This window comes from Oncorhynchus keta, chromosome 22, assembly GCF_023373465.1.
Source record: "Oncorhynchus keta strain PuntledgeMale-10-30-2019 chromosome 22, Oket_V2, whole genome shotgun sequence".
In the NCBI taxonomy this organism is placed as follows: Eukaryota; Metazoa; Chordata; class Actinopteri; order Salmoniformes; family Salmonidae; genus Oncorhynchus; species Oncorhynchus keta.
Window position 1 is genome coordinate 42,221,061 of NC_068442.1, and position 18,642 is coordinate 42,239,702.

Below are 18,642 nucleotides of genomic sequence, written 5' to 3' on the forward strand. Positions count from 1 at the left end.
TCAAAGAAGAGCTAGGTTTTGGTTTTATTGTTTTCCGGCACTATGGAGTTTTCCAGAAGAAAGGTCCATTTTGGTCTATGCTTGTGTTACTTCACACTCTAGTCACTTGCTGGCCAGCCCCCCACCGCTACACCGTGTTCAATTCAGAGAGGACCTTCGTCTCCCCATTGAGCTACAGCATAGTCTAGCTGTAGAGGCTGAGACAAGCTCAAATAAAAGTACGGAATGAAAGAGGTGTGTGTGTCCAGGCATCAACGTATGTCAGAATGGAGGAATGATAAACATAAAAAGCCAAACAGCAAGCATTGCCAACCCTAGCCTCCCCTCCTCCCTGTCCTGTAGGTGATTGTTGCAGCCTGTGAGACTCTGAAGTTTTCCCTGGACTCCCTCTCTGGTTCCCCCCCGCCGCCGCCACCGTCCACCTCCTGCTACACACTCTCACCATCCCCTCTGACCTGCCCCCTGATGCTTAACCACCCCAGCTCCAGCCAATCCCACTCTGACAGGAGAGACCAAAGAGAAAGACCGATGGCCCATGATGTAGTAAGTAGACAGACAAAGGGAAGCGTCTTAATTCAGATGCAAGAGCTGCATGTTGGGTCCCAGGGAACCTGATTTTGCCACTCCAGTTGTTTCATATCAGTGCTGATGAAGGGAAGGAAGCAAGGAGAGGACACCATTTAAGATTGAGATACACCCTTCATATCAGATTGAAGAAGTGTGAAAATATAACTCTTTTATATAACTCAGTAGAAATAGGTTTTAATTGTATGATTCATTCAACATACTGATGACGACACACTGCAAACCAGCTGAATCAGACAGGGTAATATGAGGGTAAATAGGGTCCATAATAAATAAATATTATTATTATTATTATAATTATTGAAAAGGAACCATATAGTATAAACATGACTATAGAGGGAACCATATAGTATAAACATGACTATAGAGGGAACCATATAGTATAAACATGACTATAGAGAGGGAACCATATAGTATAAACATGACTATAGAGGGAACCATATAGTATAAACATGACTATAGAGGGAACCATATAGTATAAACATGACTATAGAGGGAACCATATAGTATAAACATGACTATAGAGAGGGAACCATATAGTATAAACATGACTATAAAGGGAACCATATAGTATAAACATGACTATAGAGAGGGAACCATATAGTATAAACATGACTATAGAGGAACCATATAGTATAAACATGACTATAGAGGGAACCATATAGTATGAACATGACTATAGAGAGGGAACCATATAGTATAAACATGACTATAGAGGGAACCATATAGTATGAACATGACTATAGAGGGAACCATATAGTATGAACATGACTATAGAGAGGGAACCATATAGTATAAACATGACTATAGAGGGACCATATAGTATAAACATGACTATAGAGGGACCATATAGTATAAACATGACTATAGAGGGAACCATATAGTATAAACATGACTATAGAGGGAACCATATAGTATAAACATGACTATAGAGGGAACCATATAGTATAAACATGACTATAGAGGGAACCATATAGTATAAACATGACTATAGAGAGGGAACCATATAGTATAAACATGACTATAGAGGGAACCATATAGTATAAACATGACTATAGAGAGGGAACCATATAGTATAAACATGACTATAGAGGGAACCATATAGTATAAACATGACTATAGAGAGGGAACCATATAGTATAAACATGACTAGAGGGAACCATATAGTATAAACATGACTATAGAGAGGGAACCATATAGTATAAACATGACTATAGAGGGAACCATATAGTATAAACATGACTATAGAGAGGGAACCATATAGTATAAACATGACTATAGAGAGGGAACCATATAGTATAAACATGACTATAGAGGGACCATATAGTATAAACATGACTATAGAGAGGGAACCATATAGTATAAACATGACTATAGAGGGAACCATATAGTATGAACATGACTATAGAGAGGGAACCATATAGTATAAACATGACTATAGAGAGGGAACCATATAGTATAAACATGACTATAGAGGGAACCATATAGTATAAACATGACTATAGAGAGGGAACCATATAGTATAAACATGACTATAGAGGGACCATATAGTATAAACATGACTATAGAGGGAACAAAATGTCACATAACCTTGTTGTAAGGACATGATTGCTTAACAAATAGCATGCAAATTACAGAACAACCCCAAAAAAGGCAACTGATTAAACATTGTTGAACGCCAAGTCATACAATACTTAGACATCACTTTGCGTTTATTCGTTTGTCAAATACAAAGACGTTGGATCCTCAGAGGAGCAGAGTTTCACATTACATCTGAAGCTACAGTACTGTTTTCAGGGTTCAGCGTTTCTTGGGCTTGGTTTGTCTGGGGCTAGGCTCAGGCTTCTGACTCATTGGTTTGGGTTCAGGGCTTGACACCTTTGACTTGGGAGACGCTGCCACAGACTGCTTGCTCACTGCAATGCAAATTGTATGGATGAGTGTCCAAAACACAAATTCAACAGTTTTGACCTATCACTGAAGGGGTGTTACGGTGTTGACCTATCACAGCGGTGTGTTGACCTATCACAGAGGTGTGTTACGGTGTTGACCTATCACAGAGGTGTGTTACGGTGTTGACCTATCACAGAGGTGTGTTACGGTGTTGACCTATCACAGATGTGTGTTGACCTATCACAGAGGTGTGTTGACCTATCACAGAGGTGTGTTACGGTGTTGACCTATCACAGAGGTGTGTTGACCTATCAGAGGTGTGTTACGGTGTTGACCTATCACAGCGGTGTGTTGACCTATCACAGAGGTGTGTTGACCTATCACAGAGGTGTGTTACGGTGTTGACCTATCAGAGGTGTGTTACGGTGTTGACCTATCACAGAGGTGTGTTACGGTGTTGACCTATCACAGAGGTGTGTTGACCTATCACAGAGGTGTGTTACGGTGTTGAGCTATCACAGAGGTGTGTTACGGTGTTGACCTATCACAGAGGTGTGTTACGGTGTTGACCTATCACAGAGGTGTGTTACGGTGTTGACCTATCACAGCGGTGTGTTACGGTGTTGACCTATCACAGAGGTGTGTTAAGGTGTTGACCTATCACAGAGGTGTGTTGACCTATCACAGAGGTGTGTTGACCTATCACAGAGGTGTGTTACGGTGTTGACCTATCACAGAGGTGTGTTACGGTGTTGACCTATCACAGAGGTGTGTTACGGTGTTGACCTATCACAGAGGTGTGTTACGGTGTTGACCTATCACAGAGGTGTGTTACGGTGTTGACCTATCACAGCAGTGTGTTGACTTATCACAGAGGTGTGTTACGGTGTTGACCTATCACAGCGGTGTGTTGACCTATCACAGAGGTGTGTTACGGTGTTGACCTATCACAGAGGTGTGTTACGGTGTTGACCTATCACAGAGGTGTGTTGACCTATCACAGAGGTGTGTTGACCTATCACAGAGGTGTGTTGACCTATCACAGAGGTGTGTTGACCTATCAGAGGTGTGTTACGGTGTTGACCTATCACAGAGGTGTGTTACGGTGTTGACCTATCACAGAGGTGTGTTGACCTATCACAGAGGTGTGTTGACCTATCACAGAGGTGTGTTGACCTATCACAGAGGTGTGTTGACCTATCAGAGGTGTGTTACGGTGTTGACCTATCACAGCGGTGTGTTGACCTATCACAGAGGTGTGTTACGGTGTTGACCTATCACAGAGGTGTGTTGACCTATCACAGAGGTGTGTTACGGTGTTGACCTATCACAGCGGTGTGTTGACCTATCACAGAGGTGTGTTACGGTGTTGACCTATCACAGAGGTGTGTTACGGTGTTGACCTATCACAGAGGTGTGTTACGGTGTTGACCTATCACAGAGGTGTGTTACGGTGTTGACCTATCACAGAGGTGTGTTACGGTGTTGACCTATCACAGAGGTGTGTTACGGTGTTGACCTATCACAGAGGTGTGTTACGGTGTTGACCTATCACAGAGGTGTGTTACGGTGTTGACCTACGTTTGGCCTCCAGACTGGGCCTGCCCTGTAGCTGTCTCTCCAGATCTTGGATCTTCTCCAGCGCAGCCTGGAGGGCCTCCTCTGCCTTTAGGGCCCGTTCCTCTGCTCGCTGGACACGAGCCTCAACCCCACTGACAGACAGACAGACAGACAGACAGACAGACAGACAGACAGACAGACAGACAGACAGACACAAAATCAAAAAAGCACACAGGCAAGATGGCCCTTGTCGGACAGAAAAATAAAGTGAAGCACTTTAGAAAGTGTGGCCACTCATGAATGACAAATAACTTACAGTAACTCGTGCTGCAGAACCCCTACTGTGGCCAGGGCATCAAAGGCTCTCTGACCGTTAGGTGTGTGTGGACGGGCAACCATGTCTTCAGTCTGCCAAACAAAGAAGATTTGGACATTGGATCTGAATGTCTGTCTTTTTACAACAATGTTTTCATAATGAAATTATATACTGGTAAAACACACAGCACCATGTACTGACCCCATCCAGCTGAATAGTATCCTCCCCCAGGGTTCGCTCAATGATGTTACCATCATGGCCTATCAGCTTCATAATAGAGCCGGCCAGTGAGCATTCCAGGGCCTCTTCTGGGTACTCTGCCTCCACCTACAGGTCAAAAATAGGTATTGCAGAACAATTCCAAAACTGCAGTCGATGAGACATCCAACCTCTGGCTCTCTGGACAATATTACATCTCGAGTGAAAATATGTGAAGGGTGAAGTTGCTAATAGAACTAGGGTCCGTTTAGCATTTCCCCATTAATGGTAAAGATTAGGATTGGGGATGGGAAGCTCATTCTAGATCTCACCCCGGAGCTGTATAAAAACAAGTCACTTGCAAGTCAAATCAAAAGTTATTTGTCACATAGCCAAATATTACAGGTGTAGACCTTAACGTGAAATGCTTACTTATAAGCCCTTAACCAACAATGCAGTTCAAGAAGTAAAGTTAAGAAAATATTTACTAAATAAACTAAAGTTTAAAAAAATCTAATAAAAAGTAACAATAACGAGTCTATATACAGGGGATACTGGTACCAAGTCAGGTAATTTCAATGATTTGGATTAGGAGTCCTTGTTGCACACCTCTCAGGTACTGGAATAGGACATGGCCAGTTTTGTTTTAAAATGTGTTTTAGTAGTATTCTTTGGTGTAGCTACTGCAGATGTAAGCTCACCATGTGTACGACCTCAATGAATTCCATTGGACTCCTCTTGTTCGGCTCCTCTTCTTCATCCAAAGCTGCTTCTAGTGGAACAACTGCCGGTAGGTTCGTCTGAGGAAAGCAGGTGATGTAATTATAAACTCAGCAATAAAATAAACGGCCTTTTTTAGGACCCTGTCTTTCAAAGATAATACGTAAAGATCCAAATAACTTCACAGTCATTGTGAAGGGTTTATACACTGTTTCCTATGCTTGTTCAATGAACCATAAACAATGTATGAAGATGCACCTGTGGAACAGTCGTTAAGACACTAACAGCTTACAGACGGTAGGCAATTAAGGTCACAGTTATGAAAACTTAGGACACTAAAGAGGCCTTTCTACTGACACTGAAAAACACCAAAAGAAAGATGCCCAGGGTCCCTGCTCATCTGCGTGAACGTGCCTTACAGGCTGACTACATCGCTCGCGTCGCGTGCACGATCGTTGCAAAATAAATGTAGAAATCTAGATTATTAAATTATTGCACCCACACTGCTTGCTAGCGCCAACGAGCATCTGAGTTGCCATGGGCTAAAATAGAAGTCAGTTCTATTTCTGACGCAGATCGCGCTGCAAGTCCTGCCTCTCCCATCTCCTCATTGGTTTATAGAAGCAGGTACCCACGTGGCATCTCCTCATTGGTAATACCCACGTGGGTGACTGAAGACAAACGAGGTCAGTGGCGGTAATGCACCTAATTTATGAAAGTTGCCAATCGCAATATAAAGTCAAGAGAAGAAAAAGCCTGGAAGGAAGAGAGATGACTAGAAACGATTCGGTTGACCGTTTTATGTGTGGATTAATTGGTGGAGTAGAGGACCTTGTGCATTTCAGGTAAAATAACAACTCAATGTTTGTATCCCAGGACAAATTAGCTTGCAATTGCAAGCTACCTAGCTAAATTTCCATAAATGTTTCATGCTTTTCAACCTGTCCCAAAATTAATATAATTGGTTTGTTTTGATATTTTAACCTGCGTGTCGTGATCGCGTTTGGTGCGGGGGGACAAAATACATTTATGCACGATGGCGCACTCACGCAGCCGGTTTGGGTTCCGTCTCTTAGGCAGACTGCAAGGAGACATGAGGACTGCAAATGTGTCCAGGGCAATAAATTGCAATGTCCGTACTGTGAGACGACAGCTGATCGTCCTCGCAGTGGCAGACCACGTGTAACAACACCTGCACAGGATTGGTACATCCGAACATCACACCTGCGGGACAGCTACAGGATGGCAACAACAACTGCCCGAGTTACACCAGGAACGCAAAATCCCTCCATCAGTGCTCAGAATGTCTGCAATAGGCTGAGAGAGGCTGGACTGAGGGCTTGTAAGCCTGTTGTAAGGCAGGTCCTCACCAGACATCACCGACAACAACGTCGCCTATGGGCACAAACCAGACAGGACTGGCAAAAAGTGTTCTTACTGACAAGTCGCGGTTCTCTCACCAGGGGTGATGGTCGGATTTGCATTTATCATCGAAGGAATTAGCTTTACACCGAGGCCTGGAGCAGGATCAATTTGGAGGTGGAGGGTCCATCATGGTCTGGGGCGGTGTGTCACAGCATCATCGGAATGAGCTTGTGGTCATTGCAGGCAATCTCAACGCTGTGCGTTACAGGGAAGACATCCTCCTCCCTCATATGTGGTACCCTTCCTGCAGGCTCATCCTGACATGACCCTCCAGCATGACCATGCCACCAGCCACACTGCTCGTTCTGTGAGTGATTTCCTGAAAGACAGGAATGTCAGTGTTCTGCCATGGCCAGCGAAGAGCCCGGATCTCAATCCCATTGAGCACGTCTAGGACCTGTTGGATCGGAGGGTGAGGGCTCGGGCCATTCCCCCCAGAAATGTCCGGGAACTTGCAGGTGCCTTGGTGGAAGAGTGGGGTAAAATCTCACAGCAAGAACTGGCAAATCTGGTGCAGTCCAATGAGGAGGAGATGAACTGCAGTACTTAATGCAGCTGGTGGCCACACCAGATACTTACTGTTACTTTTGATTTTGACCCCCCCTTTGTTCAGGGACACATTATTCCATTTCTGTTAGTGACATGTCTGTGGAACTTGTTCAATTTATGACTCAGTTGTTGAATCTTGTTATGTTCATACACATTTTTACACTTGTTAAGTTTGCTGAAAATAAACGCAGTTGACAGTAAGAAGACACATTTAAAAATGTTTAAAATGACATCAAAACAGCCATCAAGCTAGTTGAATCAACGTTGTTTCCACGTCATTTCACCAACAACAATTTAGGCTGTATTTTTCCTACTGATGTTCACAAATGACAACGGAAAACTGATTTGGTTTCAAAGAAATCATCAACGTGAAGGAATTTGGGATTATTTTTTTATTATTATTGAATTGTTTTACTTAGACCTATATATTTAACCTACAATTATATGGCAAAAAAATTCATTCACTTTGAATTTACGTTAGTTGACATCTCAATCAAATGTAAATCAAAACTAAACATTAAACTGATGTCAGTGCCCAGTGGGATGGTATTCACACATCAGGTGGCTAACTGCAAGGTAGCGAGGGATCCCAGTAAAGGATTATGACAGGCTCACCAGAGATTCCATGCTGGGCATCACAGAGGGAAGGAGTTCCGTGAAAGAACGATGGACCAAATTCAGTGTGACGAGCAGCTCCACGGGACTGCCCTTCTTGTCGGACAGCAGGATCCGACAGGACTCCATCCACTCGCCACATTCCCTCTGAGCAGCGTGAACGCGCACACACACACAAACACATACATGCATGCACACACGAGCACAAACACATACATGCATGCACACACGAGCACAAACACACAAGCATAGCATTCACATCCTTGAGTGCAAAACAATGAGAAAGTTAGCAGGCTCTACACAGCAAGCCTTTGTGTGGGTCAGTGAGTACCTGCAGTTTACTGAGCTCAGAAAGCTCATTCTCTGAGTCATCCCGAGCAATGCTCCTCTGAATCTCCTCCTCCACAATGGCCCGACAAGAGCTGCACAGAGAGAGAGAGATAAAAGCTCTGAGTTAGTGGGAACCATCTTCTTACACCCGAAAACCCCATGATCCACTCATCGTTATGCTTACAAAATTTACGATCCAGTGTGGCTCAGTTGGTAGAGCATGGCGCTTGCAATGTCAGGATTGTGAGTTCGATTCCCTCTGGGGCCACCCACACGGAAATGTATTCACGCACTACTGTAAGTCGGAAAAAAGCTTCTGATAAATGGTATTGAGGAGTATACCACCTCAGTCATCGGCTTCATCAATAAGTGCATCGACGACATCGTCCCCACAGTGACCGTATGTACATACAGTGGGGCAAAAAAGTATTTACTCAGCCACCAATTGTGCAAGTTCTCCCACTTAAAAAGATGAGAGAGGCCTGTAATTTTAATCATAGGCACACTTCAACTATGACAGACAAATTGAGAAAAAATCCACCCCGTAGCACTCACGTCAGTAGCCATGAAGTACTTTGAAAGGCTGGTCATGGCTCACATCAACAGCATCCTCTAGACCCACTCTCTAGACCCACTCCAATTTGCATACTGCCCCAACAGATATCGCACTCAACACTTCCCTTTCCCACCTGTACAAAAGGAACACGTGAAAAAAAAAAACGTTCAACACCATAGTGCCCACAAAGCTCATCACTAAGCTAAGGACCCTGAGACTAAACACTTCCCTCTGCAACTGGATCCTGGACTTCCTGACGGGCCGCCCCCAGTTGGTAAGGGTAGGCAACAACACGTCTGCCACGCTGATCTTCAAAGCTGGGCTAAGGACCCTGAGACTAAATACTTCCCTCTGCAACTGGATCCTGCACTTCCTGACGGGCCGCCCCCAGTTGGTAAGGGTTGGCAACAACACGTCTGCCACGCTGATCTTCAAAGCTGGGGCCCCTCAGTGGTGTGTACTTAGTCCCCTCCTGTATTCCCTGTTCACCCACGACTGCGTGGCCAAACACGACTCCAACACCATCATTAAATTTGCTGACGACACAACAGTGGTAGGCCTGATCACCAACAATGATGAGACGGCCTATAGGAAGGAGGTCAAAGAACTGTTAGTGTGGTGCCAGGACAACAACCTCTCCCTCAATGTGAGCAAGACAAAGGAGCTGATTGTGGACTACAGGAAAAGGCAGGCCGAACAGGCCCCCATTAACATCAACAGGGCTGTTGTGGAACGGGTCCAGATGTTCAAGTTTCTTGGTGTCCAAATCACCAACGAACTATCATTGTCCAAACACACCAAGACAGTTGTGAAGAGGGCACGACAAAACCTTTTTCCCCCTCAGCAGACTGAAAAGATTTGGCATGGATCCTCAGATTCTCAAAATGTTCTACAGCTACACCATCGAGAGCATCCTGATCGGTTGCATCACCGCCTGGTATGGCAACTACTCAGCATCTGACGGTAAGGTGCTACAGGTGGTAGTGCATACGGCCCAGTACATCACTTGGGCCAAGCTTCTTGCCACCCAGGACATATATAACAGGCGGTGTCAGAGGAAAGCCCATAAAATTGTCAGAGACTCCAGTCATCCAAGTTAGACTGTTTTCTCTGCTACTGCACAGCAAGCGGTACCCAAGCGCGAAGTCTAGGACCAAAAGGCACCTTAACAGCTTCCACCCCCAAGCCATTAGACCGCTGAACAATTAAACAAATGGCCACCGGTACCCCCTCCATTTGTTTGTACACTGCTACGACTTGCTGTTTATTATCTAGGCATAGTCACTTTACCCCTACCTACATGTACAAATTACCTCAACTAACCTGAACCCCCGCACACTGACTCGGTGCCAGTACCCCTGGATATAGCCTCGTTATTGTTGTGTTATTGTGTTACTTATTTTCAATTATCATTATTTACTTTAAAAAATGTATTATTATTATTATTTTTTACTTTAGTTTAATTGGTAAATATTTTCTTAACTCTTCTTGTTGGTTAAGGGCTTGTAAGGAAGCATTTCACGGTAAGGTCTACACTTATTCGGCGCATGTGACAAATAAAGATTGATTTGATATTTACCTGGTGATATATTTGGAGAAGTAGTCCAGTTTCTCTGAGAGGTTCTTGGCGTCTTCCTCTAGTTGCTCCAGGGAGACCTCCATGATGGCGGTGGTGTTGATCCCCGGCAGGGCGTCTTGCTCCTGGTCGCCACAGTGGTCTGGGACCATCTGGAGGAGCATGTCCACCATCCAGCGAGTCAGAGCCGTGTGGATGGAGTTCACCTGGAAACACAGGCCAAAGACAATACGTAGGGGCTGGAGGGGTACTCTACTCCTTTTATAGTGACCCTATTCCCTCACAGTAGTGCACTATATAGGGAATAGGGTGTCATTTGGGACGCATCTAATATCTTCCCAGAAGGTCTCTGGTCAAAACCAGTGCACTATAAAGGGAATACAGTGCAATTTGGAATGCATCCATAAAATCAAATGTACACACATTCCAATAGCAGGTAAAGGAATTGCTATCCAGGGACAGCTATGCCCGTCTCCAGTACCTCCTCACATAGCCTTCGGTTCTCACAGTCAAAGAAGTTGGCTTGGGTCAAGATGAACTCCCGGAGAGTGTTGAAGACATCATTGATCTCGATCCTAGAATACACAAATTGTTTGCCCAAAAAAAAAAAAGAAGCTTTGCAACAAACGGGCTCTGGTCAAAAGTAGTGTACTATACAGGGAATATTGTGCCATTTGGGACAAACATATAGCATACAAAGAGGAGCCAGGAGAACTCACTGGACGTGTGGTTTGTGCTTGACCCTCTCGTTCTCAGGCTGGGTGCTGTGGACGTGCTTCAAGGACTCCTCCGCCAGCAACATCCAGCTACCCAGGGCCTTCTCCAGCTTCAGCCAATCACAGTGGGGCAGCCTCTCGGTGCGGCCAACAAGGGCCTTCAGTCGGGTGGCCCAGAATTCCATCACCCCGACCAAACTCATCAGTTGCTTGTGGATTCCTGAAAGGGCCACACAGACCAGTAAGTAAGGGATACATTCAGGTATGTATGGGATTATCAGGGTTCTTCAGTATGGACCAACATTTGTTGAATCAGGGGGGGGTTCGTGATGGGATGAAAAAAACCCTGCACACCCAGTACGTAGTTCTCCAGAATTCTACCTTCGTGCTCCGGTTTCCTGGGATCTGCTGTATATTCCCTCCAGACTGCGTCCGTCTCTCACACTCTCTCACCGCCATAGAAATACAATCTATAGAACATGCAGCCCAATTCTAAGCTCACCACTCTCGCCGTTGATGCGCGTGCCCAGCTGCTTGTGGAGCTCCGACACGGCCAGGCCCAGCTCCCTCATGGCCTCCTGGCCCCTGGGGGGCTCGCCGTCTGGTGCCGGGTGTCTCCTGAAGAGCCGGAGGCCCACCTCCTCCCAGGCCTCCTGCAGCTGGCCCAGCATGTTGAGGGTCTCCTGGCAGGAGAGGAGGTCTTCGCCCCCGTAGCGCTCACACTGAATGGTCAACGCCTGGAGGATGGGGGAGAGGATGGAGATGTCAGTGGGACTGTCCATTATACCTGACTCACAGCAGCAGCTCCCGAGTGGTGCAGAGGCTAAGGCATTGCATCTCAGTGCTAGAGGCATCATTATAGACCCTGGTTCAATTCCAGGCTGTATCACAACCGGCCGTGATTGAGAGTCTCATAGGGAGGCGCACAATTGGCCTAGTGTGGTTCAGGTTTGAGTTTGGCCTGGGTAGGCAGTCAATGTAAATATCTGTTCTTAACTTTTTTTAAATTTGTATTTATTTTATTTCACCTTTATTTAACCAGGTAGGCTAGTTGAGAACAAGTTCTCATTTACAACTGCGACATGGCCAAGATTAAGCAAAGCAGTTCGACACACTCAACAACACAGTTACACGTGGAATAAACAAACATACAGTCAATAATACAGTAGGAAAAAAAGTATATATATATACAGTGTGTGCAAATGAGGTAAGATAAGGCAATAAATAGGTAAGGCAATAAATAGACCATGGAGGCGAAGTAATTACAATAAAGCAATTAAACACTGGAATGGTAGATGTGCAGAAGTTGAATGTACAAGTAGAGATACTGGGGTGCAATGGAGCAAGATAAATAAATAAATAAATAAATACAGTACGGGGATGAGGTAGTTGGACAGGCTATTTACAGATGGGCTATGTACATGTGCAGTGATCTGTGAGCTGTTCTGACAGCTGGTGCTTAAAGCTAGTGAGGGAGATATGAGTCTCGAGCTTCAGCGATTTTTGTAGTTCGTTCCAGTCATTGGCAGCAAAGAACTGGAAGGAAAGGCGGTCAACGTAGGTATTGGCTTGGGGGTGACCAGTGAGATATACCTGCTGGAGCGCATGCTACGGGTGGGTGCTGCTATGGTGACCAGTGAGCTGAGATAAGGAGGGGCTTTACCTAGCAAAGACTTGTAGATGACCTGGAGCCAGTGGGTTTGGCGACGAGTATGAAGCGAGGACCAGCCAACGAGAGCGTACAGGTTGCAGTGGTAGGTAGTATATGGGACTTTGGTGACAAAACAGATGGCACTGTGATAGACTGCATCCAATTTGTTGAGTAAAGTGTTGGAGGCTATTCTGTTAATGACATCGCCGAAGTCGAGGATCGGTAGGATGGTCAGGTTTACAAGGGTATGTTTGACAGCATGAGTGAAGGATGCTTTGTTGCGGAATAGGAAGCCGATACTAAATTTAATTTTGGATTGGAGTTGCTTGAAGTGAGTCTGGAAGGAGAGTTTACAGTCTAACCAGACACCAAGGTATTTGTAGTTGTCCACATATTCAGTCAGAACCGTCCAGAGTATGATGGTGGACGGGCGGGCAGGTGCGGGCAGCGATCGGTTGAAGAGCATGCATTTAGTTTTACTTGCATTTAAGAGCAGTTGGAGGCCACGGAAGGAGAGTTGTATGGCATTGAAGCTCGTCTGGAGGTGAGTTAACAGTGTCCAAAGAAGGGCCAGAAGTATACAGAATGGTGTCGTCTGCGTAGACGTGGATCAGAGAATCACCAGCAGCAAGAGTGACATCAAGGATGTATACAGAGAAGAGAGTCGGCCCGAGAATAGAACCCTGTGGCACCCCCATAGAGACTGCAAGAAGTCCGTACAACAGGCCCTCCGATTTGACACACTGAACTCTATCTGAGAAGTAGTTGGTGAACCAGGCGAGAAAATCATTTGAGAAACCAAGGCTGTTGAATCTGCCAATAAGAATGTGGTGATTGACAGAGTCAAAAGCCTTGGCCAGGTCGATGAATATGGCTGCACAGTAATGTCTCTTATCGATGGCGGTTATGATATCATTTAGGACCTTGAGCGTGGCTGAGGTGCACCCATGACCAGCTCGGAAACCAGATTGCATAGCGGAGAAGGTACGGTGGGGCTCGTAATTGTCGGTAATCTGTTTGTTAACTTGGTTTTCGAAGACCTTAGAAAGGCAGGGTAGGATAGATATAGGTCTGTAGCAGTTTGGGTCTAGAGTGTCTCCCCCATTGAAGAGGGGGATGACCGCGGCAGCTTTGCAATCTTTGAGAATCTCAGACGACACAAAAGAGAGGTTGAACAGGCTAGTAATAGGGGTTGCAACCATTTTGGCAGATCATTTTACAAAGAGAGGGTCCAGATTGTCTAGCCGGCTGATTTGTAGGGGTCCAGGTTTTGCAGTTCTTTAAGAACATCAGCTATCTGGATTTGGGCGAAGGAGAAATGGGGGAGGCTTGGGCAAGTTGCTGTGGGGGGGTGCAGGGCTATTGACCGGGCTAGAGTTAGCCAGGTGGAAAGCATGGCCATCCGTAGAATAATGCTTATTGAAATTCTCAATTATAGTGGATTGGTGGTGGATCAATTATAGTGGATTGGTGGTGGATCGGTGGTGACAGTGTTTCCTAGCCTCAGTGCAGTGGGCAGCTTGGAGGAGGTGTTCTTATTCTCCATGGACTTTACAGTGTCCCAGAACTTTTTTAAGTTTGTGCTACAGGATGCAAAATTCTGCTTGAAAAAGCTAGCCTTAGCTTTCCTAACTGCCTATGTGTATTGGTTCCTAACTTCTCTGAAAATGTGCATATCACGGGGGCTATTCGATGCTAATGCAGAACGCCACAGGATGTTTTTGTGCTGGTCAAGGGCAGTCAGGTCTGGAGATAACCAAGGGCTATATCTGTTCCTGGTTCTACACTTTTTTAAAGGGGCATGCTTGTTTAATATGGTGAGGAAGGCACTTTTAAAGAATAACCAGGCATCCTCTACGGACGGGATGAGGTCAATATCCTTCCAGGATACCAGGGCCAGGTCGATTAGAAAGGCCTGCAAGCTGAAGTGTTTTAGGGAGCGTTTGACAGTGATGAGGGGTGGTCATTTGACCGCAGGCCCGTTACAGATGCAGGCAATGAGGCAGTGATTGCTGAGATCTTGGTTGAAGACAGCAGAGGTGTATTTGGAGGGCAAGTTGGTTAGGATGATATCTATGAGGGTGCCCATGTTTACGGATTTGGGGTTGTACCTGGTGGGTTCATTGATAATTTGTGTGAGATTGAGGGCATCAAGCTTAGATTGCAGGATGGCCGACGTGTTAAGCATGTCCCAGTTTAGGTCACCTAGCAGCACAAGCTCTGAAGATAGATGGGGGGGCAATCAATTCACATATGGTGTCCAGGACACAGCTGGAGGCAGAGGGTGGTCTATAGCAAGCTGCAATGGTGAGAGACTGGTTTCTGGAAAGGTGGATTTTTTAAAGTATTACAATTTTAGATTGCAACACCGCCCCCTTTGGCAGTTCTATCTTGTCGGAAAATGTTATAGTTAGCGATGGAAATTTCAGGGTTTTTGGTGGTCTTCCTAAGCCAGGATTCAAAGGCTATAAGAACTGGTCGTCTAGTATGTTTGAAACAGAGAGTAAAAGGGATATGTTTCTAGAGGCGATAGAAGAGATTCAAGGCATAATGTACAGACAAAGGTATGGTAGGATGTCGATTCAGTGGAGGTAAACCTATGCATTGAGTGACGATGCATAGCCGAGTGATCACAGGAGTCCAGTGAGTAGTGAGGCTGGCTGGAGACACGGCGATTCAGACAGCTAGCTGGCCGGGGCTAGCAAACTATCAGGAGGCCCTTAGAGGGACATCGCAACGGAGGAAGTCTGTTATAGCCTCCTCGTGCGGAGACTCCTCGTCAGTTGTGATGGATTAGTAGGGTTCAGTGTGGTAAAGGGGTCCAGTTCCATGTGGTAAAGGGGTCCAGACCAATTGGCAAAATAGGTATAGTGGCCAAAGAAATTCAGCTAACAGTCCGATATGCTAGACCGCTAGCGGGCCGCGGCAAGCAGGCTAGCAGATGGGCATTCAGGAGACGTCGCGACGGAGGGGCCAGTTGAATAACCTCCTGGGACAGATTACGTCGGTAGTCCTTTCGTGAAGGATCGGCAGGGCTTCGTACCGGCAGTAAAAGGGGTCCAGGTATATGTATTGTAGCCCAGGAATGGCTGATGGACCTCTTCAGTTAGCCGGGAGATGGGCTTAGCATGGGCTAGCTCCAGGCTAATTGGTGATTGCGTCGGGACAGAGACATTAGCCAGGAGTAGCCACTAGGATTGCAGCTAGCTAGCTGCGACGATCCAGGTGAAAAGGTTCAGAGCTTGCGGTGGGAATCCGGGGATATGGAGAGAAAAATAGGTCCGGTATGCTCTGGTTTGAATCGCGTTGTGCAAACATTCGAGAGTTTTCTGAGCTAAAGGATAGCTGATGACCGCGAGCAGTGGTTAGCTGACTACTAGTTAGTAGCTAATTAGCTGGCTAGCTTCTGTTGGGGGTTCCGATTCAGAAGTAAGGAAAAATACTTTAGAAAAAAGCAGATCCATACCACATTGGGTGAGGCAGGTTGCAAGAGAGTATTTTGAAGTTAAGGTTTAGAAAAATATGCAAAGAAAAAATATATAAAAGATATATATCCACATGCGACACGACAAAGACGAGGACAAAGACATCTGACTGCTACGCCATCTGGGATTAAGAAGAACTGATTTGCCTAGTTTAATAAAGGTTCAATAAAATAAACAGGCCAGCTCAGTACAGCTAAGCTTGGCTCAGCACGGTTTCACTCAGTAGTGTGAAAAGGGTATTACAGTGGTGCTACACTAGTGACATACAGTTGAGCAGTATTCTTCAATCCTGGTCCTGAGGACTCACAGAGTGTGCAGGGTTTTGTTCCAGTCTAGTACTAAAATATATCCGGTGATATACATATGAAAGTGTTAAAAACCTCAACATTAAAACAGGAACAGAAGAACAATTCTTACATTGGACCACTGTTTCAAATCTGAATAAAGCTGTTCTTCTGAAACTTTCTCAAATTTCGGATCCGGGCTCCTACAAAACAAACAAACATCACAATGATATGAAGACAAAACAATGACAACTGCTCTCGTGACAGGCTGACAGTCATTTCTATGAGTAGGTGCCAGTGGGCATGTCTACGCTACCTGATGTTGGCACCAACGAACGTGTGCCATTTGACGATGTCAGCCTGTATGCTACTTATCCCCTCACAGTGACCATGCTCAGCCTCTCTCAGACTCTGCACAAAGGACGTCAGCTGCTCCTTCCACTGCTCTGTCAGCTGCATGATATGGTTCAGGTCTTCTGTGTCCTACGAGATATAAGGTTTATGTTTCATTATTATTTTCATCAGTATGAAGTTGTTTTATTCCAATTCAGTCAACTTGTCAGTATATGAGGGACGAGACCAGGACAACATAGAAAAATAGAATACCGTATCAATAATAGATGATTTCAGAAAAGGAAGGAATTCCCATGCCGGTGAATGGCCTATGACAGTGTGGAGTTTACCTTGGAGGTCAGGAAGAGTGTAAAGTGCTCAGCAGTCTTGGTCCAGGTCTGCTCACTGACGTGAAGCCTGCTGGCCAGCTGGAGGTTGTTCAACTTGATCACCTGGGAGGAAACAAATCAATATGAACAACTCTGACACATAGGCAAATAGGGTTGTATTCATAACGGTACTTCGTAGCAAAACTCAAATGTCCTGGTAGCTCCTCCCTGTTTCTTCCATTTGGTGCCAAAAGAATAAACCCCAGTTAACACTAGGATCAGGACGAGAGAAGTCTGCGGTTCTGCTCCCTTCTCTCCTCGTCTTCACTTTGAAATCTACTATACCAGTCAAAAGTTTGGACACACCGAGTCATTCAAGCGTTTTTCTTTATTTTGACTATTTTCTACATTGTAGAATAACAGTGAAGACATCAAAACTATGAAATAACACATATGGAATCATGTAGTAACCAAAAAAAGTGTTAAACAAATCTAAATATATTTTAGATTTTAAATTCTACACAGTAGCCACCCTTTGCCTTGATGACAGCTTTGCACACTCCTGGCATTCTCTCGACCAGCTGCATGAGGTAGTCACCTGGAATGCATTTCAATTAACAGGTGTGCCTTCTTAAAAGTTAATTTTGGGAATTGATTTCCTTCTTAATGTTTTAGCCAATCAGTTGTGTTGTGACAAGGTAGGGGTGGTATACAGAAGACAGCCCTATTTGGTAAAATACCAAGTACATATTATGGCAAGAACAGTTCAAATAGGCAAAGAGAAACGACAGTCCATCATTACTTTAAGACACAAAGGTCAGTCAATGCGGAAAATTTCAAGAACTTCGAAAGTTTCTTCAAGCGCTATGAAGAAACTGGCTCTCATGAGGACCGCCACAGGAAAGGCAGACCCTGAGTTACCTCTGCTGCAGAGGATAAGTTCATTAGAGCACCTCAGATTGCAGCCCATATAAATGCTTCACAGAGTTCAAGTAACAGACACATCTCAACATCAACTGTTCAGAGGAGATTGCATCAATCAGGTCCTTCATGGTCAAATTGCTGCAAAGAAACCACTACTAAAGGACACTAATAAAAATAAGAGACTTGTTGGGCCAAGAAACACGAGCAATGGACATTAGACCGGTGGAAATCTGTCCTTTGGTCTGATCAGTCCAAATATGAGATTTTTGGTTCCAACCGACATGTTTTTGTGATGAACTCCGCAAGTGTGGTTCCCACTGTGAAGCATGGAGGAGGAGGTGTGATCGTGCTTTGCTGGGGACACGGTCAGTGATTTATTTATAAGTCAAGGCACACTTAACCAGCAAGGCTACCACAGCATTCTGCAGCGATACGCCATACCATCTGGTTTGCGCTTAGTGGGACTCTTTTTTTTCCAACAGGACAATGACCCATAACACACCTCCAGGCTGTGTAAGAGCTATTTGACCGAGAAGGAGAGTGATGGTGCTGCATCAGATGACCTGGCCTCCACAATCACCCGACCTCAACCCAATT

General features: G+C 45.2%; 1 protein-coding gene across 2 annotated transcripts in view; it reads right to left on the bottom strand.

The window, feature by feature from the left end:
- Positions 1-2,268: 2,268 nt before the first annotated feature.
- Positions 2,269-18,642, bottom strand: part of axdnd1 (axonemal dynein light chain domain containing 1) — a 43,179-nt gene continuing 26,805 nt past the window's right edge. For both annotated transcript variants that reach the window (XM_035799101.2, XM_035799100.2), the window contains exons 12-25: positions 17,143-17,244; positions 16,776-16,942; positions 16,593-16,662; positions 11,542-11,776; positions 11,043-11,259; positions 10,805-10,898; positions 10,327-10,529; positions 8,193-8,283; positions 7,862-8,008; positions 5,254-5,352; positions 4,556-4,681; positions 4,355-4,446; positions 4,060-4,190; positions 2,269-2,501 (exon numbers count right to left, since the gene is read on the bottom strand). In XM_035799101.2, coding sequence (XP_035654994.2) covers positions 2,386-2,501; positions 4,060-4,190; positions 4,355-4,446; positions 4,556-4,681; positions 5,254-5,352; positions 7,862-8,008; positions 8,193-8,283; positions 10,327-10,529; positions 10,805-10,898; positions 11,043-11,259; positions 11,542-11,776; positions 16,593-16,662; positions 16,776-16,942; positions 17,143-17,244 — 1,890 coding nt within the window. In that variant the 3' untranslated portion in view covers positions 2,269-2,385. The remainder of the gene's footprint in view (positions 2,502-4,059; positions 4,191-4,354; positions 4,447-4,555; positions 4,682-5,253; positions 5,353-7,861; positions 8,009-8,192; positions 8,284-10,326; positions 10,530-10,804; positions 10,899-11,042; positions 11,260-11,541; positions 11,777-16,592; positions 16,663-16,775; positions 16,943-17,142; positions 17,245-18,642) is intronic.